The sequence below is a fragment of the Lipotes vexillifer genome, unplaced genomic scaffold (genome assembly GCF_000442215.2).
Source record: "Lipotes vexillifer unplaced genomic scaffold, Lipotes_vexillifer_v1.1 scaffold611, whole genome shotgun sequence".
Lineage (NCBI taxonomy): Eukaryota > Metazoa > Chordata > Mammalia > Artiodactyla > Lipotidae > Lipotes > Lipotes vexillifer.
In genome coordinates, this window is record NW_006785619.1 from 2,546,682 (window position 1) to 2,571,347 (window position 24,666).

A 24,666-nucleotide genomic window follows, 5' to 3' on the forward strand; every position below is an offset into this window, starting at 1 on the left:
GGCCCCATCCGCTCCACGGCATGTGGGATCCTCCCGGACCGGGGCACGAACCCGTGTCCCCTGCATCGGCAGGCGGACTCGCAACCACTGTGCTACCAGGGAAGCCCTCTAACATTTTTTAAAGGGTACAAAGAGGGGAATGATTAAATCATAGTGCATCATGGTCATTCATATGATGCACTGTTAAGCACCATTAAAATTGTGTTTTCAGTGAATATTTAATGATATGGAGGAATGTTCCCTGTTTTGTAAAATATACAGGGGTGTGTGTATATGTATACACACATATATACACACACACATATATTATACAAAGTAATAGATTCATTTTTTCCCTGGTGGCGCAGTGGTTAAGAATCCGCCTGCCAATGCAGAGGACATGGGTTCGAGCCCTGGTCCGGGAAGATCCCACATGCCGCGGAGCAAATAAGACCGTGCACCACAACTACTGAGCCTGCGCTCTAGGGCCCACGAGCCACAACTACTGAAGCCCCCGCGCCTAGAGCCTGTGCTCTACAACAAGATAAGCCACCGCAGTGAGAAGCCCGCAAGTAGCCCCCGCTCGCCACAACCAGAGAAAAGCCCACGCGCAGCAAAAAAGACAGAGCGCAGCCAAAAATAAATTAATTAAAAAAAACAACAGTGGCAATTATTCCAAATGATAAGAGTTAAAGATGGGGGGTTTTTCCTTTGCAAATATTCAATATTTTCTAAATTTTCTATCGGGGTGTTAAAATTAGGTGAAAAAAAAAATTAGTATTAAATCAATTAAGCCATTGGCCCAGATAATCTAGTTCCCAGGTAGATTAACTTTGATTTTGCAAAGTTAATCTCTTAATATCCAGACTATCTGCAACTTAAACAATAAACTATGTTAGAAGTACTAATATGACATTCTCCAAAGGAGCTATATATAGCATTTTTAATTAGTAAACAAAAAGCTCAAGTCCAATACACTATAGGAACAGGTTCCTCGTATCAGAACTTGTGTCTTTCATCATTCAGTCCTTGGGACTTAACTGTTGAATAAAAGACCCTTATCACCTATTGTTTTACTGCAGAACATGCTGACGTAGAAAGTCTTCGTGGTACTAAAATACCTTGTCAACGGCATAATTTCCCTCCCAGATTCCTATAAGTTTTTTGAAGGGCCCACAAGATCTAGAGGCTAGCGCCAACTGGTTACTAACTCGCTGATGACCATGAATTCTGAACCTCGGTTTCTCCACCTGGGAAATAAGGAGATTCACCAGATACACTGGCGTTCCACAAAAAGGTCACTCTGACTTCACTTTCGCAGGAGTCCAGGGAATCCTGCATCAGCCATCTCCACAACCACGATGGGCGGGAATCCGGGAGATGCAGCCAAGAAGGGCTAAAGAAATGCTCAGAGATTCGGCACTGGAACTCAGCTCCTCAGGGGTCCGCCGGGTCTCCCGCCCCGGCCACCCCTGTCAAGACAGAGGGTGTCGGAATGCGGCAGAGCCCAGCCCCTCAACCCCCGTCCCCGGCAGCAGGGAAAGGGGCCTTGCTCCCCTCCCCTCATCCCGAAAGGCCTCCAGCCCTAATGCCTAGCGACCGCCCGCTCCCCAGCAGCACGGCCTTCGCCGGGACGGTCCGCGTGCAGCCTCCCTCACCCCGGGCTCACCAGGCGTCCGGGGCCATGGTGCAGTCTCCACCCACTCCTCGGACACTTCCGGCTCGCAACAGCTGACTACGGCGGCCCGCGCGGCTCATACCCCGCGGCTCGACCCGTGCGCGACCGGAACCTGAAGTTTGCACAGTGAATATACATACCCCAGGGCCTCCAAACTGTGATGAAGAAAGGAAAGCGCTCCCCCGGGGAACTGTAGGTTGGAGCAATCGGGTCCCACTAAGAGACGCGAACAGTTGGGTGCAATTAAAATTGTTTTTGAACAAAATCTAAGCATTTTTCCCAGGTATGTAGGAGCCCCTCAAGACCTCTAGCAGTTACTTAACATTTTATCCTGCTTAAAACAAAAACAAACAAACAAAAAATGGATTGTGGTGATAGTTGCACAACTATATAAATTTACGAAAGCCCACTTTAAGTAAATTCTATATATAATTTATACCTCAGTATAGTTAAAAAAACCTTTTTGTCCTGCTTCAAACAAGGGACCCAAAGAAGTATCAATTATATATTGTCTTACAGCAGCCTCTTCCCATCATAGGCAATCCTTTAATTTTTAAATGCCATTAGGTGCTTGATTATATAGTTACCCCAAAGGTCACAGACTCTTTACATGGGACAGGAGGGAATTAGTTCTGTGCATTTAGTGCCCCTTAAATTTCCAGAGAAATACTAGAAGGTAAAAAGAACGGCTCTTTCCATTTGCAAGAGAGCAAAAGGACTCGAACTCCTTCGGCTGGGTTTCAGCGCAGGCGTTGATCTGGCGCGCATGCGCAAGTCTGTTACCATAACGACCGGAAGACGCTGCACCTCTGGAGGCTGAGAGGAACGTGAGCGGAGTCTCCTGGTGATGGAGACCCCAACTTCGCCCAAGGATGAGGTGGCTGAGGTGGCCGAGCTGGAGCTTGAGGCCGTGATCGGATTCAATGGTGAGACCTAGAGCACGTCTGGGTTGGGCGGTTTAGGAACCCCAGGGACACGTAGTGCAAGCAGGGAGAGTGAGACCCCAGGTAGCACCTGGAAGGCAGCTTGGGACGCTGGCATGAGCGAAGCGCTGGGGACCCAGAGAACCCCTCCTCCCCAAAAGTCTTAGAGAGTCACATCCTCACTCCAAGCCTCAAAGAATGGGATGGGTTTTGCCAGCACCTAAAAGGAACGAAATGCCTCCTCCTCCTTAAGGATAAGTAAGTGTGACTTGAAAGCCTTCTCCCACTAGTCAGCTCTCCCCTGGCTCTAAGCCCCATACAACCCGCAATACTGCCTGCCCCTCAGTAACCACCTACAGAATCCGTGTAGGCCCCTGGGACCAACTACCTTCTGATGTACTAATGAGAAGGGGCTGGGGTGGTGGGGGGAGGAGGGATTCTAATGGTGAGGATTTCAGCCCACGACAGAAGGCGAAGAGGACGCCAGGGGGAGCTGGAGAGGAGAGATGCTTTGGTCAGAGGAGGCCTGGCTGTTCTGCCTAAATCTAACTTATGACCCCCTCCTATTTGCAACATGAAGGGGGGAAATGCTGTTTGGTTTTCTGAGAAGGATGAAAACAAGCAATGTATTGCATTTTTAAAAAAGCAAACTTTTTATGGCTGAATAACATTCCATTGTATATATGTGCCACATCTTCTTTATCCATTCATTTGTCGATGGACTATTACTCAGCCATAAAAAGAAACGAAATTGAGTTATTTGTACTGAGGTGGATGGACCTAGAGTCTGTCATACAGAGTGAGGTAAGTCAGAAAGAAAGAAACAAATACTGTATGCTAACGCACATATATGGAATCTAAAAAAAAAAAAAGGTACTGATGAACCTAGTGGCAGGGCAGGAATAAACAAGTAGACATAGAGAATGGATTTGAGGACACGGCGGGGAGGGGAAGCTGGGGCGAAGTGAGAGTAGCATTGTCATATATACACTACCGAATGTAAAATAGTTAGCTAGTGGGAGGCAGCAGCATAGCACAGGGAGATCAGCTAGGTGCTTTGCAATGACTTAAAGTCGTGGGATAGAGGCTCAAGAGGGAGGGGATATGTGTATGCATACGGCTGATTGACTTTGTTGTACAACAGAAGCTAACACAGTATTGTGAAGCAATTATACTCCAATAAAGATCTATTTTTTTTTAAAAAGCAAATTTTTTAAAAAGTGCATTGTGATGCCTGAAATCTTTAAAACTGTGGTAATGTAGACACAGAACAATCAATGGCTAAAATGTTAGCACATTCTAGGACTTGGCTCTTGAGTCTTTGTTTTAGGTTAACAGTCTCTGATAGAAAGTGGGCATTTAGTGCATCCGAGATACTGGCCATCTTTAGAGCTGATCACCAGGTCATTGGTAAAGGATGTGGTTGACCTGCTATGAGGGCAAAGGGTCACAATGGTGACAAGCAGAGAGCCCTGCTACTGAATTCGTGCTGTTCTGTGGCACTCAAAGACCAAATATATGGTCAATTATACCTCAGTGTGTCCCATGGCAATTATCTCAGCCTTTTAAAATTGAATAAAATTAATTGAATTGTTTTTACCTTCTTGATTTTGTGACAACTTATATCTTTTCATAGAGTCAAATATGCATTTATCTAGAACTACTCTATGCCAAATAATATGCTGTGCACTGAGAATACAGTGTAATACAGGGGTAAATCCATAGCTATACTTAAGAACAAGAATTTAGAAAATTGGAAAAATACAGTTAAACTGAAAAAAAATCAGCCATCATTGCATATCCTAAAGATATCACTGTTAAACTTTTGGTATGATCCTTTCAAATATACATCGACATATAAAGTTTTTTCACAAAAGTGGTCTCGTGCTGATATATTCTCTTATAATCAGATTTTTTTCCCACCTAGGATGCCATGCAAATCTTTCCTTAGCAGTAAATATACTCTATGCCATGATTTTAATTTATTTTAATATAATATTCTGTTGCATAGATATGCCCCAATTTTTTTAACCAATGTCCTGTTTTTAAAATTTTAGTATAACTTACATTTTTTGCATTTATTTTTAAATGCTACAAAGAACATCTGCATAGCTAAATCTTTTAACTCTTTAACTTTTTCCTTGGGATAAATTCTGAGTACATCTTAAAGATTTTCGATGTATCCTCCAAATGCCATACAAAATGTATACCAAAAAGACATATATGCGAATGGTTATAGTAGCATTATTTCAAATAGCTAAAAACTACAACCAAAATGTCCATCAAAAGTAGAAAGAACTAATAAATTGGTATATTCATAGAATGGATTACTCTGAAGCAATGAAAAAGAATGAACTACATACAGAGGGCAGAAAAATCTGTCCGCGGTTGGCAGAACTCACGGATGCCGAGGGCCGACTATAGTACACACTTCTATGTAAGGAACTCACGCATCCGCGTGTTTTGGTATCCACGTGTTTTGGTATCCGTGGGGGTCCTGGAGCCAATCCTCCACCGATGCAGAGGGACCACTGTAGTGCTACACGCAGCAATGTGGATAGATTTCACAAACATAATGTTGAATGAAAAAAGCCAGATGCGACAGAATACGTACTGTACAGTATAATTCCATTCATATAAAGTTCTAAGATGAGGAAAATTAATTTACAGGAATAGAAGTCAAAACAGCAATTACCTTTGGGGAGATGTAGCCTGGGAGAAGGCAGATGGGAAATGTCTGGGGTGTGGTTATAATCGGCTTCTTGATCCGGGCTGTAGTTATATGGGTTTGTTGGTAAAAAGTGACTGAGTTTCCCGTAATTTTGCCTTCAATGCAACACGTTTATGTAAAAAGGCTATACTACTTGTCGGAAAATAACCAAAGTTTTATGAAAGTGTGGGAGAAATCTTCTATTCTAGGTTTGAATGGGGTCAAAGGTTAATTCAAGTAGTCTCTCTCTTTTTTTTCTTTTTTGGCTGCATTGGGTCTTCCTTGCTGCGTGCCAGCTTTCTCTAGTTGTGGCCAGCGGGGGATACTTTTCATCACAGTGCGTGTGGGTTTCTCACTGCCCTGGCTTCTCTTGCTATGGGTTGTGGAGCTGGGCTCTAGGCGTGCGGGCTTCAGTAGTTGTGGCACGTGGGCTCAGTACCTGTTGCTTGAGGGCTCTAGAATGCAGGCTCAGTAGTTGTGGTGCTCAGACTTAGTTGCTCCGCGGCATGTGGGATCTTCCTGGACCAGGGCTGGAGCCCGTGTCCCCAGCATTGGCAGGCAGATTCTTAACCACTGCACCACCAGGGAAGCCCTCAAGTAGTCTTTAAAGTTGGGTAGGAGTCAGTGAGTAAATATCCCAGGGAACAGATATAGGGTGAGCTAAGGAGGAAGGGGGAGAGTGTGGGGTCAGTTGGGAAATGGCAAACACTTGGCTGGCTTCAGTGTCATGGACTGGCAGGATAATACAGTAAAGAGAGGCTGGGATTCGATTTTGGAGGCCTTAAACACAAGGTAATGGAGTTTAGTAGCTCTCACATGGAAACAAATCAGAAGCAAAAGCAAAACCCCTTTTATCATGGTGACACTAGCACTCATTGTAGAGTTACATTATAGTTTATGAGTTTTAACTTGAGGGTGTAAATATGTAAGTGTACTTGAATCTTCCAACTACTGTACATTTTAAGTTCTCTCTCCTATAACACTGTCTGATTCTTTCTCCCTCTAGAGAGACAACCATTATCCCGAAGTTAGCTATGTTTTAAAATTTCACTATATATGTAAAATATTAAATATACTATATGTGATATACTATATATAAATTGTATATGTTTACATGTTCTTATATTTTATAATCTTTTAAAAAGATTAATCTTCTGTTTTATTGCACATTTGAAACCTGCTTTTTTTCACCCAACATTACTTGGGTGATGATTTAATTTGCTTTAAATATCTATTTCCCTGTTGATGGGCTTTTCATTCATTTACAACTTTTTACTAATATAAACAACGGCACAGTGAACACCTTTGTACATGGCCCATAAGCACAATTGCAAGTATTTCTCTAGGTTATATACTGAAGAGTAGATCTCGGTCCTAGGATACGTACATGTTCAACAATACTCAATACGGACACATTTTCCAAAGCAATTCTACCAATTTACCCTCCCATTAAGCAGTCTGTGAGTGTTCCCTTTGCTGCACATCACTAATGCCTGGTATTGTCCGCCTACTTAATTTTAGCCATTAGGATGGAAATGAAATGGTATCTCGTTTTGGAGATAATTTGCATTTCCCTGGTTACTTGTGCAGCTGCATATCTATGTGTTTTCTGGCTTTTGAATTTCCTCCATCATAAATTGCCTCTTCATAGCCTTTGCTCATTTTTCTGTCGGGCAGTTTGTGGCTTTCTTATTGCTTCATGGTAGTTCTTTGCATATTCTGCTGGGTATGATTCTCTGTCTGTTATTATGGACATTGCAAATATCTTCTCCTGGTTTGGGTTTCCTTTTCATTTTGTCTTTTGTCATTAGTTTTTAATTTTTTTTTTTTTTGGCTGTGCCACGCGGCTTTCAGGATCTCAATTCCCTGACCAGGGATTGAACTCGGGCCACGGCAGTGAAAGCCCAGAATTCTAACCACTAGACCACCAGGGAACTCCCAGGAAGTTTGTGATTTTTAACATAACTGGATGCACATATTGGCCTCTGCTGTTAGGATTTGCTCTTTTGCGTCATGTTCAAGTCATTTCCTACGACTTGTATGTACATTAAGTCTTGTTTTTCACATTTAGGTCCCTGATCTATCTGGAATGTATTGTTTGTGGATGGTGTGAAGTAGGGATCTAATTTTACTTTTACCATATGGATAGCCAGATGATTGTTTATAAGGAGCCTGCAATGAGAAAAACTAAGTATACATTTCACAAGGACAAGTTCACCCCCAGACACAAACCTTAGTATTATGAGAACTTACTGCATAAAAAAGGAACGATGATCACAATTAAAGTGAAAGAAATCGTTTATTCAATTAATATATTTGGCCGTTTGAAGAAAAAAAATTTGTTTAGCTACTGGAATCACATTATGCATCAAACTAAATTCCAGAGGGAGTTAAATATAAAAGCTGAGTTCATTAAGGACCAGAAAACTATATTAATAAATATCTGTGACTCTTTTGATGGGGAAGGAAATAGCAATTAAAAACAAGATGTTAAACTACCAAGAAGTAAACAAAATAAATGTGTGAGATCTTTATGAAGAAATGTTAGAAATGCCGCCAGGGAGCATAAAAGGAGACTTCATGGAAAAACATACCCTGCTTTTAGAAAGGAAATATAATGTATTATTATAAAAATTATTTTCCCTTAAATTAATCTATACATTTAATGCCACTCCCCTAAATACAATCATGAGTTTTTCAAGTACTCAAGCTGACTTTAAAGTGTATATTGTAAAATAGATGTGAAGAATAACCAAAACAATTCTGACCAAAGATAAGTAACAAGGGAGGACTCATGTCTATTTCATATTAGAACATATTACAAAGATTTATAATTGTTGGCTCTTGGCAAATATCTGGAGGATTGGGGTCTCACTATGAGAAGTCCTGGGATTCTTCAGTCTGCCAGAGACTTAGAACGAAAACCCCAATTTTTATCTTTACCAAACTTCTGCCCAAGGTAGTGAATTCACGTTCTCCCTATGGCTATGCGCTCACCCAGACAGGCTTCTCCTGCTTCATGTGCTCTGTGCTTATGAGAATTACAAACACTGGACCTAGGTCTGAAGTGAGGTTCCTGGACCAGCAACAGTAACTCCAGCATCACTTGGGAGCTTGTCGGAAATGCAGTATCTCGGCCCCTTCCCAGACCTAAAATCAGAATCTGCATTTTAACCGGAGCCCCTGGGGACTTTTATGCACCTTAAAGTTTGAGAAGCTTATATATTATTAGACCAACCTTCTTGTCAGTGGAATAAAATTACCTATCACCCTTCCCTGACACACACACACACACACACACACACACACACCCCACACACAAACAGACACACACACACTTATTTTAGTTGAACGAAGGCTTATTTCAAAAGCGTTCTTTTGTGCTCAATTTAAATAAAAACCACCAGCCACTTCTGCCCCTGGCTTATTTTTTTATTTTTTACTCTTATTTTTAATCTCTCTTTTAGGACATGTCCCCACTGGTCTAAAATGCCATCCCGACCAGGAGCATCTGGTTTACCCTCTGGGTTGCACCATCCTCATTCAGGCACTAAATACTCAGGAACAGAATTTCCTACACGGTCATGGCAACAATGTCTCCTGTGTGACCATCTCCAAGAGCGGAGTTTACATTGCTTCCGGACAAGTCACATTCATGGGCTTCAAGGTGAATAAACTAAAAAATCATTCATTCTGAATAGATTTAGCGGTGCCTCCCAAGAAAAACTGCCCACTTCAGAAGAGCTCTGTGCTACCCTGTTTATACACTTCCTCCTCTTCCTTTGACCCCTCTCGGAACTCATTTTCATCCTATCAGGCTGAGAGCGGAGGAACCTGGTGGTTTTATACCCAATGGTGCAACTTGTGACCGGTAATGCTCAGAAACAAACGTCCCTGCTTACAACTGTTTCCATCTTGTTGCTCTCGTGTTTGTAAGACCTGCTCTAATTTCTAGAAAAGTGACGAATGATCATTTCTCACCGAGAGGGGTAGCTATCTCTTCCAGTTCTTTCAAAGCCTGTCTATGATCTGACAATGTATTCTTGCTCCCAGGCGGATATCATTTTGTGGCATTATAAGAAAAGGGAGCTGATTGCTCGGCTATCACTTCACAAGGGCAAAATTGAAGCTCTGGCCTTTTCACCAAATGATTTGTACTTGGTATCACTAGGAGGCCCAGATGATGGAAGGTAATGAACTAAGCATAGTTACCTATTTTCAGCCATGCATATTTCTAGATGTGTTAAGTACCCTCTCCTTTCTAACATTCTCTGTTTGCCCATCTATAGAGCGTGTGTGGTGTGAGAAGGCTATGACGAAAATATTATGGGATGCTGATTCTCAAGCCTGGCAGTGCATTGAAATCAACTGGGAGCTTTAGAAAATTACTGATGGTTGGCTCCACCTTCAGAGACTTTGATCACTTGGCCTTGGCTTTAAGAGTTAGAAAGACTTCCCAGGTGATTCTAATGTGCAACTAAATCGAGAACCATTGCTGTAAAAGATGACATCATCTTGTCACCATCATTCTCATCATAGACAACAGCTAATTGTTTTTTTTTTTGAGCACTTACTATGGGACAGGTGTGTGCTGAGTAACTTAACTTCATGATCTCCTTTAAGCCTCATGACAGCTCCATGAGGTGGGAGCTATTGGGACCATATGACTGATGAGGAACTAAACTCACCAGCTGCTAAGTAGCAGAGCTGGGGGACAAACCCTGGCAGTGTGACTCCAGAGGTGGCATTTAAAATTTTTTAACTTGCCTCACCAAGACATGATCTTAGCCCTCAAGGATCTCACAGTCAAGTTTAGTAGGGAGAGAATACATACAAATGAAATTGCGGGGGGAAAGTATTTCAAAGCATTATATTAGGAATAAAAATCAATGTAGTACATATTCCTGTGTTAATGCTAAAGGAACATCAATTATAGAAGAAAAATAACACCTGAGGTTTGTGTAGGATTTAATACTTTGGTGCACTTTCACAGATATTTTCTTGTTTGAGATCCACAGGTTAATTACAATGGAAGTTTACATTTGTGTGTAGTTGTATATCGACAGTTCTCTTAATATATAGCAAATCAACAAAATCGCCACGAGATTTCCTCCTTTCACGGTCATTCTCTTGCCATGTAAATAATCAGACTTCCCTGGCTTATCCCCATTTGACTGTTTTGGGGTTTTTTTTGTAAGAAATGCATCCAGAAATCAGCTATTAACATTCTCAGCTCAACTTAAGGCAGTTCTCAATCTTGCGTGCACATTGAAATCACCTGAGGAAATAAGACCCCTGATGCCTGGGTCCCAGCCCCAGAGGCTTTTCAAGCTTGGCAATTATCACCCCCCACCCCCAGACCCTGCCGAAGAGTTGCCAAGGCTAGGCCTTGGGGGGAGAGTAAAATGGCTCCTTAACTAAGACTAATCTGCAAAACTGTCATCTCCTCTGTAATTTTAAGCTTGATTTTAGGCTATCGAAGATTTGCTTACGGAAAACTGGAGATGTTGAGAAAAACATTCTCAAGAAAGTTTCTTCTCGAAAGAAAAACAAATTTTGCTATACTAGGAAAATGCAACATGCCCATCCCTGAATAGTCACGGTAGTGAAGAGCATGGGGTCCTGTTGACTGCTTTTGGATAGTCATGGGTCAACCCTGACCGTGTGGGAGGGTCCATTCTACCCAAACCACCTGGTGTCTCCACAGAGGGGGAGAAACAGAAGGGATGCTGGGAACTAGAGTGGATGCTCTAGAATTTGCATATGCATACATTTTGAATATTTTGTAACCTATCTGTGAAGCTTTTGCATTAATGTTATTGTACTATCAGTGTTGTACTACAACCTGCTTTTGACTAACTTTATACCAAGGATATCTTCTATGTATATATATGTAGACATACATATCACTCTTTGCAACAACTGTATGCTATTCAATTGTATGGATATGCTGGAGTTTATTTGGCCAGCTGTCTATGTTGGTGCCTTTTATTTATTTTTAAATCTTAAACTTGTTTTTGAAAAATTAAAGCTATACCTGTTCATGTTTTATAAAGCAAGTGTGTTGTCCTACTATGCAGAAGGATTCAAAATTTGTATCCCCTCCACCATGAAGAGTTCTACTGTCCAGAGGCACTTGGAGTCTTTTTTTTTACAGCCCTATTGAGATACATTTCACATACCATGAAATCCACCCATTTAAGATGTACAGTCAGGTGGTTTTTAGTATAGTGGTTAGTTGAGTGGGTTTGTTTGGTGTTTTTTTTTTTTGCCAGAATACTTCCCCAAGGACATTTGTTACGTGTTATATTGTGCAACCTTTGCCACAATCAATTTTGGACCATTTTCAACACCTCAAAAAGAAACCCAGTGCCCATCAGCCGTCACTCGCAATTGCTGCTCCACCACTGCCCCTGCCCCAGCCTCAGGCAACCACTAACCTACTTTCTGTGTGTATAGATCTGCCTCCTCTGTATGTTTCACATAAATGAAATAATACAATATGCGGGCTTTTGTGACTGTTTTCACATTGTATGGATATACCACATTTTCCTTATCCATTCATTAATGTATAGACTTTTGGGTCATTTCCACTTTTAGGCTACTATTAATAATGCTGTTAGGAACATTTGCATACAAGATTTTGTGTGGATGTACATTTTTATTTCTCTTGGGTATGAGGTTTTAACAGTCTTTTTTGATATTGGTTCCTCTAGTTTTTTTACAACTTTTAAGTGACATGCCTCTCAATTTTTCCACGTTAGGTGGTATCTATCAACTTCCTACTAAGAAAAACAATTCATAGCTCTCCTTCCCCCTTCCTGGCGATCTTGGTTATACCTTGATTTAGACCACCTGTGATAATTCATTCCACATGTAGAAAATTTGGGGAACATAGGTAGGCATGTTTTTACATTAACCAGGTTTGTACCATCTGCATTCTTCTTCTTTAATACTCTGATCCCAGTGTTCAATGTAACACCCCCACACACACATTTTTGCTATCATTAAGCAAACTACTCAGTTTAGGACTAAATTTTATGACTGTACTCAGAAAGATGGAAAGGTAACCTACAACCGCACTTCTCAAAGTGTGGTCCCCGGACCACCAGCATCAGTGTCACCTGAGACGTTTTAGCAAAGCAGACTCTCAGGCCCCACCCCAGACCTACTGAATCAGAAAGTCTGGGGGTAGGTCCTAGCACTCTCTGTTTCACTAAGCCCTCCAAGTGAATCAGTTACATGTTCAAGTTTGAAAACACACCTATGTCATCCCCTTTATTGCTTCTAATTAATGAATTTTTTTTTTTTGCTGGAATACTTCCCCAAGAAAATTTTTTTACAAGAGATAAATGAGTGGTAAACTTTTACGCCCTGCCTGTCTGAAAATCTCTTTAGATTTAGCATCAAACTTGATTGATAGGCTGATGGTTTTCCAGCCTCATAATCATTTTCCTTCAAAACTTTTAAAACGTCACCCATTTATCTTCTAACCCAGTGCGATTGAGGAGACGTCTGGGGGGCAGGGGGGCGGTGTAATTCTTTTGTTCCTCTGTAAGTAACCTTTTAATTTTTTCCTTCTAGAACCGCTAAAAGAGCCGTTTCTTATTTTGAAAGCCTGTTTTCCCCTGACTCTCTTTGTCCTTTCGTCCGGGCAGTGTGGTGGTGTGGAGCATAGCCAAGAGAGCCGCCATCTGTGGCAGCCCTGCTGCTGGCCCCAACGTTGGGAATGCCACCACGGTCATCTTCTCCAAATGCTGCGATGAGATGTTTGTCACTGCTGGAAAGTACGCATCTGCTTGTCAGGGTGTCCAGAATTTGTAAATCACTCCATTTGCTTGCACAGAAAACATGGTCATTCCAATTAGGGTGAACGGGGCTTTCGTCCTGGAAAAAGAACTTCCATCTTAATTTTCATGATTTGGGAATCATTAAAAATCCTTTTAGCTGAAAGTCTTTTTAAATATGGTTATTTGACCATTCTGTGCTTCCTACTGAAAAGGTTCTGCTGATCTGCTAAACCCATTTCAGGCTCTGGTCTGTTTGTTACAGATAACACATCGACCCCAATCAGTGCTCACAGGGTCATTTGCCTAGTTGCACCGATTCACCTACTGGTTGATGTTTCTTACCACCTGCGCTTAATTTAGACCTCGTGAAATGAGAGTTTGCGAATGAACTGTACCAGCAAGTTTCAGACATTGGACTATCAGCCATATGCCATCATTTCTGGTAGGGTCGGCATCAAGCAGCTAAGCGGGTGGGGTACCAAGCTGAAGGTCTGAACAGAGGCCGGCATCTGTCTAACAGAAGAACTTAATTTACAGGTTCACCTATCAGAGCCCTGTTTGGAGTTTGACATGAAGGTTAAACCTATATAAAAGCCTCCTCTTTCATGTCACATACCAATTCGCAGGTCAGAAATCTGAAGGTAGGATTGAAGCATATGTTGGTTGGGACGATCCTTTTCAGCCCACCTGTGGTCTCCCATCTGTGAAAGGCACCCGTCATTTGTTACTTTTCCAGCCAGAGTAAAGAATCTGTGCTGTTTCCTGCCCCCACCTTGTGACATCCGGCATGCCTCTGTTCCGTGGCTAATTACGAGGAAGGATTTATTCAGAGGCCATGAAACTAACTGGCTGGCATGAAAGCCAGCCCCTAAGGAGAGAATCTTATCAGGACAGTTCTCTGATCCTAAAGCAGCTGACCACGTCCTACCCTGACTTCGGGGGGTCACTGGTGGCCGTGAAGCTCTTCAACTCCCTTCAGGTCTGCAGAGTCGTTTGCCTAAAACTTTTATGGGGGTGGGGTCTATCTGCTCTTCCACAGGTGATTGAGCAGCAGGTATCAGCTAATTCTGATGTCTGCTGATAATGTTTCTCCAGGAGTCAAAACCTGAATTTAAACCAAAAAAAAAGTTTTTTTAGCACAATCTTTATTATAGGTCTGCTTGAATTTCTCGTGACATGGGCAACTGAGAAAAAGTTAGCACTCTTAAATAACATTTCTGGTATGTACCCATATACACTGTATTCTCCGTGATGGTCCCAATTCCAGGTATTCCATTATACTGACTCCCATGAGATGTCCTGCAAATTCCAGTATTTCAGCATCCAAATGATATCTACCAGAGAGGCCATGGAAAAGCTGATTTTTTTTCTTAGTTTGCAAAGTACATTCACAATATCAATACTGTTGAGCACTTACTAATATGTGTGTGACTCTGGGTGCTAAAAAAAAAAAAAGGAAAACTAAACTTAATGAACTGTATTTCCGCATTAATCTTTTCTGCCTTAAGATATCAGCTGAAGTCTTTGTAATGTTAACCATGATTTTTTTTTTTTTCTTTTGCGGTATGCAGGCCTCCTCACTGTTGTGGCCTCTCCCATGGCGGAGCACAGGCTCCGGACACACAGGCCCAGCGGCCATGGCTCACGGGCCCAGCCGCTCCGCGGCATGTGGGATCTTCCCAGACTGGGGCACGAACCCGTGTCCCCTGCATCGGCAAGCGGACTCTCAACCACTGCACCACCAGGGAAGCCCAACCATGATATTTTTATACAGGTATTCAAAGTAACTTAACATACAATGATTAAATAGCAAGTATGTGCCGAGTCTCATCTGAGGTGCTGATGACGTTTGGCATTTAGTTGCCCTGTCTCATTTCTCCTTCCTTGTAGACAGGACTCTCCATAAGGTAGTCCTTCCTTTTAAAATTTTTTCCTCACAGGGCTTCCCTGGTGGCACTGTGGTTGAGAGTCCGCCTGCCGATGCAGGGGACACGGGTTCGTGCCCCGGTCCGGGAGGATCCCACATGCCGCCGAGAGGCTGGGCTCGTGAGCCGTGACCGCTGAGCCTGCGCGTCTGGAGCCTGTGCTCCGCAACGGGAGAGGCCACAACAGTGAGAGGCCCGCGTACCGCAAAAAAAAAAAATTTTTTTCCCTCACAACTCCATACCTTGAAAGAAACATAACTTGAAGAATTCTGGTTTGCTTTACTTACTTGTTTATTCGTATGTCTCTGTTTTCACCAGTGGATAGACTATTCGCTTCAAAGTGAGAGAGAGCTGGGTGTGAATCCTTGCTCTGCTGTGTGTAGGCTCTGCGTTTCCTCATTTGGAGAGTGGGGGGATCATAAAACCTACTTCACAGGGTGGTCGTGAGCACTGAATGGAATACAATCATCCCTCGGTATCTCTGGGTTATGCATCCGCAGATTCAACCAACTGTGGATCACGTACCATGTTTAGATCTGCAGTTTGTAGAATCTGCGAGTGCGGAATAGCAGATGCAGAACCCGTGGATACCGAGCAGGACCACCTATGGGCTATGAGCATGCGCGGATTTTGGTGTCTGCTGGCGGGTCCTGGAACCAATCCCCCGTGGATACCACGGGACGACTGTATCTTGGGTAGATCACCAGGCTGTAACAAATCCCCCGAAATACCTAGTTCTCTTCCTTTCAGCTTCTCCTTCAAGGCACTGCAGAAAACAGAGAAGAGATGAAGTGTCTATTAAATGGGTATCCATTTGATTGTGGGTTTCTTTTCTCCAGTGGGACAATTCGAGTATGGGAACTGGATCTCCCAAATAGAAAGATCTGGCCAACCGAGTGCCAAACAGGACAAATGAAAAGAATAGTCATGAGTATCTCAGTGAGTATTACTCTGTTATTTTAGGTAGCTGTTAGTATAAGTTCCCGTTAACGATACTGACCAAGATAGGTGTCTGTGCGTGTACGCATGTCTGTGTACGTGTGTGTAGGTACACGTACCTAGGGCTAGGGGTGGGGAGGTGAGGTCTGGACATGGGGGACATTGACTGAGGAGGCACAGGTGAGAGAGCTCCCGTGAGAAGCTGGAGAGGCTGCCTAGACGCAGCTCTGGGGAAATCTGTTTCAGTGGGACCTGAACTGCCATCATACCCCAGGAACCTGCCTCACCTGGAGGGAAGCAATGTAGCCAGGAGGTACTCAGAGCCCCCAGCACCTCCCTTTGCCACTTATGTTATTTCTGCACCGGAAATAAAGTTTCTGACAATGAAACTCCTTGTTGAAATGCAGTTTCCTCCATAAGGAGGAATTATTCGTATGTTTTTAAGGTGGATTCAAATATTCATGCATATAACCCCATTCTCCACTTCCTCTTGTTTAATGCATACTCATTTTATGAATGTAGGCTTTGAAATAGGAGATAAAGCAAATGCACATTCTCTCTGGAGGAGCACACTTTCTCCCTAGGAGCCCTTCGGAGGTGTCTCGGGATGTGCAGGCTAACAACAGACACAGGTCAACTTCTGGTGAAATGCACAGGCTGCTTGGAGTCTAATGTTTCCTCCAGTTCTGAGTTTGGCCCTATCGTGCTCCCCTCGAAGCTGTTCTTACCCATCTTTGAGTCTGAGGAAACAGGAGTCGCCATAAGGACGTTTGTAGGTCTTTTTTTTTTTATTTTAAACTTTTTATTTTATCTTGGAGTATAGTTGATTCACAATGTTGTGATAGTTTCAGGTGTACAGCAAAGTGATTCAGTTATACATTTTCCCATTTAGGTTGTTACATAATATTGAGCAGAGTTCCCTGTGCCCTTTGTAGGTCACAGTGGGGTTCAGAGAAAGCTCATCCCCTCCCTGATCAGGGGCTCGTGCACATCTCTGGGGAAAACCAGGTCTTCAGGTTTCCTCTTCCCTCTGATCCCCAGATGGCCGATGATGATAGCTTTTTGTACCTCGGCACCACCACTGGAGATATTCTAAAGATGAGCCCTAGGACCAGGCTGCTGGCAGACACTGGGCCTGCCAAGGACAGATTCAGTCTGGTGAGTAGAGACCATCAAAGTCTGCTCTGCCCTGACATTTTCTCGTGATTTCTTCCTGCCACTGTGAGCCCAGACTTCCATTAAGTGTCTGTGGAGAAAAAAAATGACAAGTCTGTGATGGACCCAAGGCCACACCTAAATTTGCAAGGTTAAGTTGATTAGTTCACTCAAGCCCTCCTCCCTGGTTTATATTCAGGGCAGAGGTATTCCTACGTGTCCTCAATTAGGGATCAGAATCACACCTTTTATTCCCTCATCTTCAAAGCTCAAGGCCTGTGGCTTTGTGATTTGTAACCACGTTGGTTGCAGCATTTTGGCAGCCTAGTTGCCATGTGTACGAGACATGTGCTCTTTCATTTACAAGACTACATATCATTTAATTTTCTAATCGAATAACCAGATCTTAGATTTTAGCCTCAGCTGACATTTTAAGTCATAAGCAAGACGTAGAAATTGTTCATTGTTTATATTTGCAGAATTCCTAACAATTCAGGTTAAAAGTCCAGTGAGAGATTTTGATATTTAAACCAAAATAAAAAGCCTACAATCAAAGGGTAATTGGACAGAATAAGTGCTGTTATTTCCGGTGCCCCAGAAAGTTACAAGGGCTGTTTCTACTAAACTTTGAATTTGAAAGCTGCCAGGTTCTGCACCTGCCTATCTCATGTCTGCTAATAGAACAGATGGTTCTAACTAAGCTTAGATGCATTTCCACTTAGCCAATGGTCCCAAGAAGCTTTGCAATATTGCACCATGTTCCTGGGAAGACGTTAGAGTTTTCTTAATCACATAACCGTTTACTATTCCAGCTTTTAAGGAGATGCATAAGAATGAGAGAAATCTCCAGGATAGGTAGAGAAGAGTCTAGAAATAACCCCACAGGAGATCAAAGTATAGTCCAAGCCAGTGTTTTTCAAATTATTTTTAGGAGAGGGATTCCAATATATTCAACAGATGAAAGCAAAGCAGATCAGGTTAAAGGAGTGAAAGGCTGAGAGCCCTGCCAGTTCTGACTCCTGAGATACCTCCAAAGGGCTCCATAAAACACTATGTGATGGGCTTCCCTGGTGGCGCAGTGGTTGGGAGTCCGCCTGCCGATGCAGGGGGTGCGGGTTCATGCCCCGGTCCAGGAGGATCCCTGTGTGCTGCTGGAGCAGCTGGGCCCGTGAGCCATGGCTGCTGAGCCACCGCATCTGGAGCCTGTGCTCTGCAACGGGAAAGGCCACAGCGGAACAAGGCCCGCGTACCACAAAAAAAACACTATGTGAAAATTCTGATCAGGATATTTTTGCCTCCCCACCACTTGGGATGTAAGTGCCTCTCCAGAAAAGATGCTGACTGTCTTAGTGTTCCTCAAACCTGTGGCACTTAAGTCTCCTATGGATGCTTTAATACCTAATTCAGATCCAATGGTAAATTCCATAAAACGATGTTTCCAAGATGCCTTTTACACAAGCGGAAAGAAAATAATTCTTTTAGGACAAAGGGATAGGAGGTATCACTGAAGACATTTGGTTTGAATATCAAGTAATCTTGGGCAGTTACCCATTTTGAAACTCTACTGAAATGTTTGCTCTATGGTCAGAAAGGTAAAGAATTGGAATGGTTTCAAATGGACAGACAGCACTGTTAGGCATACAGCACTGAAATGAAGAAGTCAATTATAATAATAATTTCAACAACAGTCCATACTCAGTAAATGTTGAGGGGTCAGACATGGAGCATAGCACCTTTCTTGTACTCTCATTGGAGAGAGTATCTGATGAGATATAGGTACCACTGCAACTGTGCTTTACAGATGACGAAAACTAAAGCACGTGCCATTTAAGATCTCACAGCTAACAAGTATTAAAACTGCTATTGGAAGCCCGGCAGACTGGCTCCAGAACCTGTGCACTTGAACAGTATCATCTATAGTTTCAAAAAAGTTTAGAAATTACACGTATGTAACTTCGAAGCTCTGTGAAACTCTATCCCTTGCTTCCCTAAGTCCCTGAACAAATGCTAAAAATATTTAGCATTCAGGGTTGTCTCCTCATGGGCCAGGCATTCATCCCATGGTCCTGCTCCAGCACTTTTGGAGCTGGGGGTGGGATGCAGGAGAGGGCAGCATGCAATTCTGGTTCATGCCTTCATATTCCTGAGCCTTGGTTTCCCTTCTCAAGCGTCATGGAATGCCTTTTGAGCCAGAACAGGCAAAATTCAATTTAAAGTAACTTGAAGGGACATAATATTTGTTTTATAATATCCAAACTTCATTAAGACACGAACCTCTCAAGTCACTAGCTATCTTATTATTGAGTGTTTTAAAATAAAATATTGGGGGACTTCCCTGACGGTCCAGTGGTTAGGACTCCATGCTTCCACTGCACGGGGCATGGGTTCAATCCCTGGTCGGGGAACTAAGATCCTGCGTGCTGCGTGAGCTTGGCCAAAAAAAAAAAAATTAAAAAAAAGAAGATATTGGTTGTGCACATTTTCAGATTAGAACTTCATAGAGGGTGATATAAAATGACCATCATACATCCCCAGACTTTGAAGATGGCTTTGACTTTAAATATGTTTCCTATTACTGGTAAGATCACAGACTGAATGCTTTAGTTCAGAAAATACAGTCACCAAACAATAAGCGGTCTCCTGTGCTTTCTTTGGATTTCAATACAGTCTCTCTGCATTTTAAGGATTAAGTTCTGGTGAAAACAGCGGCAACTGAGGAACTGATGTTGCTGTGGCCGTGCTTATGTCTCTGCGCTAACTGCATCTGGGTGGATATAAAGTGTTAATTTTTAATATATTCAGAATGCACAGGTGGTTTTAAAGACAAGAAGCTTGGTGCAGCATGTTTGCTCCTTGCAGGACCGGGAGGGCTAATTCTTGTTGTTGGCACCGAGGCGTCTTAGCCAGCCTGGGGGTACATCACAGGCAACACCTTCCTTAGCCTCATCCAGGGCAGCATCAGCGTGGCCCTGGCCATGCCCATTGTGTCAGGTCACGCATACGCAGGCCGCTTACCGCTGTGGCCTCTCCCGTCGTGAAGCACAGGCTCCGGACGCGCAGGCCCAGCGGCCATGGCTCACGGGCCCAGCCGCCCCGCGGCATGTGGGATCCTCCCGGACCAGGGCTCGAACCCGTGTCCCCTGCATCGGCAGGCAGACTCCCAACCACTGCATCACCCGGGAAGCCCATCACGCATAGATTCTTAATGATGAAACCATTTGGCCTTTTTCTTAATGCTCTTTCTCCCCCTAGGGAGTGTCAGCTATCAGGTGCCTGAAGATGGGGGGTTTATTGGTGGGCTCTGGAGCCGGACTGCTGGTCTTCTGTAAAAGCCCCAGCTACAGACCCATCAAGTAAGTTCCAGACTCCACAGGGTTTGGATGGGGAGAGACCCTCTAGAGGGAGGTTTGCTTAAAGCCGGGAACTAAGTGATATTGGCAAAGTGTTATTTGGTTAAAGAATCTCATCTTAGAGGGAGGAAAGATGGGGATATATGTATGTGCACAGCTGATTCACTTTGTTATAAAGCAGAAACGAACACACCATTGTAAAGCAATTATACTCCAATGAAGATGTCAAAAAAAAAAGAAAGAAAGAAAATAAAGAAAGAAAAAATAAGATGTGTCTTTGCCCTCCCAGAACTTAGAGTCTGGTTTGGGGATAAGGTAGACAAACATGAAAAAGTCACTATAATATAAGATGATATATAAACACAATCTCATGGTCCCAATAAAGTAAAATATATAATGAATGTTGCAGAGAAGATTACAAAAGGGAGTGATCCTGTTGGGATGGAAAGACACTTCCCAGAGGAGCAGAGGCAGCTCTTGAACTTAGCTTCAACGGAAGCCAGATACCCCTAGACACGCTCCACATGGCCTCTGACCTCTATGTATATGGATATACATTGGAGAAACGAGTATCACCTGTTTTCATGCAGCTGAATCTGTATTGAGCGCTTGCTATGTACCAGGCACTATTTTAGGTGCTTGGGAAATCAATGAATAAAGTAAAGAAAAAAGAAGGAAAAAAACCATCCCTACCCTCATGGAGTCTACATTCCAGCAGGAGGGAGACGACAATAAATAATAAACAAAATAAACAAGTAAAATACATGGTATTAGAGAGTGATGAGTACCATGGGGATAAATGAGTAGCTTGTGGAGGCGGGCGGTTAGGTTTTGAAGCAGACGGGACAGGTTGCAACTTTAAATTCAGTGTTCAGTGTAGGTCTTATGGAGAATATATTGGGACCAGTTTTGTGTTTGTATGAAGGGCAATAAAAAAAAGGGGGAGGCAACTTCAGAGCAGTGTTGGGTAGACTCTGGACCCATGAAGTGAGTATAGGAAATTAACCCTTTCATTTTTTAACCCCTTGGTCCCATTGTAATGAAGATAATTAGACTCAGAGTAATTATTACAAGGTCGGTGCTGTAAATGTCTCCAGGATAACCCTGTGTGCCAGCAAAAGGCTCACATTGGAGACTGTGATTTCCTTCTCCTTGGGTATGTAGATTGAGGAAGCAACTCCCAGGAGAGGTCATGGAGGTTAGAAAGGGAACTCAGATGCTTGTACAGACGGCTGGGCATCAGAGATCCTGGCCTCGCCCCTATAGCCCTGGGAACCCTAGCACCTTGTATTCTTTGCAGCCCAGATGCCAAGGGTCAGTGTTTCTCAGCTGCCCTGTGTGGGCTCATGTAGGGTTACCTCCATTATCTCCAGCTGCAACCCTGTAAAGGAGGAATTATTCTGTGGTTGAGTAAACTGAGGCCCAGAGGTTTCTAACTTATCCAAGAGTCACAGAGCTCTAGTTAGTGAAGGAGCTGGGATATGACTTGGGTTCTGTCCTTTCCCCCTTAACTGTTCTGTGTCCCAACAACAAATGACTCTTTGTAAAATACTGCATTTCCCATGCTTGTTCCCTGCACAAGAACCCTCACTGTATTTTCATTGTCAAAACTAAGTTAGTTGCAGAGCAAGGTTGGGTTTCGAGGGCCTCGTTCATTTATATATTCTTTTTTTAAGAAAGCTCATACTCAGTAAGCATTTGGGGAGCAGGGGGATCTGAAATATCTGAAAGGTGGAAGAAGAAAAACTGACCCCTGAAAGTTCTGGCAAACATAGCCACTATTAACATTTTGTTATTTCTTCTTGCCCGTGTTATTCATACACATTTTAAAAGGATTGTACTTTTTTTAATATATAAACTTTTGTATTCTGGTCTTTTACTTAATGCAAACCTCATAAATAGTTTCAGTATTACTACATGATCTTTTATGGTGGTAAAATATGTATACTCCATAACCTTTTAAACGTGGTTTTAGTGGCCAGGCAAATACTTTTTTTTTTTTTTTTTTTTAGGTCCGCGGTCCTCTCACTGCTGTGGCCTCTCCCGCTGCGGAGCACAGGCTCCAGGCACGCAGGCGCAGCGGCCATGGCCCACGGGCCCAGCCGCTCCGCGGCACGCGGGATCCTCCCGGATCGCGGCACGAACCCGCTTCCCCTAGCATCGGCAGGCAGACTCTCAACCACTGCGCCACCAGGGAAGCCCCAGGCAAATGCTTTTTGAAGTCACTGCTCCATAGATCATTTAACCATTCCAACACAATTGGATACTTAGGTTGTTTCCAACTTTTTACTCTTTTAAATAAGGTTACACTAACATTCTTTGACATAAAGGGTTTTTCCCCTGATTTTAGGATTATTTCCCAGAAATGGAGTTAATAAAGTGTTTAATTAATTGGCATGATCATTTGTGCCCATTTGCTTGCCTGGAATGTTCCCCCTATCTAAATCCTACCTGTGTTACATGACCCATTTCAGACCACATTTCACAGATAAGGTCCCCTGACTATAGTAGGCCATGTGGGCCTCTCCCTTTGCTGACCATGGGCGCTTAATATTGTAACCCCTGCCTTTCCAACTATGCCACCTCCTCAAAGTCATGTCCCAGGTCACACGCCTGACGTGTGTCCTCTGTAATGCTTCAGACAGTTAATAAATACTCATCGACTGAGGAAATCTGCTTCTCCTTAAAGGAAAATCCAGTTACAAGGTGGCATCACTTCTATCACACTTCGAGGGGAAGGACACCAGTTCTTTGTAGGAACAAAAGAGTCACACATTTATCGTGTCAACTTCACAGATTTCAAAGAGACTCTCATTACAACTTGTCACTTTGAAGCTGTTGAGGACATCGTCTTTCCATTGTAAGTAGAAGACAGTAAAAATGATAAGAACATGGAGATTTGGTGCTGTGTGCAAGGAAATGTAATTTTATTAATATACTTTCAATACCAACTAACATAATCGATCATGATAAGTCATAATAAATTATTTTTTCTCCTGAAATTTTTCTACTGTAGCGAATTATTTTAATAGACTTTCTATTGCCTTTACCAAGCAGCTACATTCATTTCATAATTCAGATTTGGGCCTCTTTAGAATGTTGGCTTTTCTAATAAATCCATCATGGAAATGGTGAACAGACTGGCAAAACTTTTCTACGTTTTCCCACTGCTGTCTGGAGAAAAGCTGAGTAGTGCCTTTTCTCAAACATCTTTCAAGTCATTTGTTTGCACCTCTTGGGTCTTCCAGATTTGGCATGCTCGATGGCAGTGGTCATAAGATTGAGTTCTTCTGGATCTCGTTGCTTGTATATCTTGGTAAATCCCTCACAAACCCAGTGAAACAAATAACCATCAGCAGTTTTAATATCAAGAAGAGGAACAGTCATAGTTTGCCATTATCTGAATTTGAAACCTCTTTTGTCTTTGGTGAGATTTGTTCCACGAGGTTGGTCACAGTTTTTGCTCTGAACTTCCTCAGGGTTTCGCTTGAATTTACAAAACTCAAAGTCATTGTTCTATAGGTAGCAAGACTCTCTTTGAAAACCTGATCCTTAAGATCACAAAATGTAGTTTTGGTTCCATGAGTCTTTGTGATTAGGTTCTTCCAAATATTTCTAGTAGTGAAAATAGCTGGTGCCTCCCATTAGGTGAATCTTTATTTGAAAATTGGTCATTTCCTTTCTGTATCACTTTTCCTCTCTTTTTCTAAGGAGCTTGGTAGAATCAATCTGTAAAATTATTTGGTCCTGGTGCCTTTTGTAAGGGTAAGTTTTTAAATACCTTTTCAATTTCTTATGTAGTCTTTGTTTAGGTTTTTTACTTCTTTCTTTTTTTTTTAACAGCTCGATTGAAATATAATTTACATATCATAAAGTTCACCCATTAGAGTGTACAATTCAATGGTTTTTCTAGGGGCATATTTACAGAGTTGTGCAACCATCACCATAATCTAATTTTAGAACATTTTATATCCCCCAAAGAAACATACTAGCAGTCCCTTTAAGCCTATAAGGTTCAGCTTTCAGCCACCCAAACTGAGCACAGTTGGTGAATGTACTGTGCTCAGCTAAAGGTAAAAAGGTAAAAAAAACTCTCTTAAAAAGGTAAAAATCTCTCAAATTGATCCCATGAGCTCTGACCTCAAAAACAGAATCTTAAAATTAAAGAAAGAAAGAAAAAAAAAAAAATAGATTTTTTTTTTTTTTTTTTTTTTTTT

The 24,666-nt window shown here is 42.6% G+C and overlaps 2 protein-coding genes across 2 annotated transcripts in view; one reads left to right on the top strand and one right to left on the bottom strand.

Annotated features, from left to right (window-relative positions):
* Positions 1 to 8,450, bottom strand: part of STX8 (syntaxin 8) — a 256,727-nt gene extending 248,277 nt beyond the window's left edge. Inside the window, exons 1-2 of the mRNA XM_007457836.1 lie at positions 8,441 to 8,450; positions 1,649 to 1,812 (exon numbers count right to left, since the gene is read on the bottom strand). Coding sequence (XP_007457898.1) covers positions 1,649 to 1,737 — 89 coding nt within the window. The 5' untranslated portion in view covers positions 1,738 to 1,812; positions 8,441 to 8,450. The remainder of the gene's footprint in view (positions 1 to 1,648; positions 1,813 to 8,440) is intronic.
* A 307-nt stretch (positions 8,451 to 8,757) lies between these two features.
* Positions 8,758 to 24,666, top strand: part of CFAP52 (cilia and flagella associated protein 52) — a 29,976-nt gene continuing 14,067 nt past the window's right edge. The window contains exons 1-7 of the mRNA XM_007457835.1: positions 8,758 to 8,957; positions 9,344 to 9,480; positions 12,949 to 13,077; positions 15,845 to 15,948; positions 16,986 to 17,102; positions 20,352 to 20,452; positions 23,139 to 23,309. Coding sequence (XP_007457897.1) covers positions 16,986 to 17,102; positions 20,352 to 20,452; positions 23,139 to 23,309 — 389 coding nt within the window. The 5' untranslated portion in view covers positions 8,758 to 8,957; positions 9,344 to 9,480; positions 12,949 to 13,077; positions 15,845 to 15,948. The remainder of the gene's footprint in view (positions 8,958 to 9,343; positions 9,481 to 12,948; positions 13,078 to 15,844; positions 15,949 to 16,985; positions 17,103 to 20,351; positions 20,453 to 23,138; positions 23,310 to 24,666) is intronic.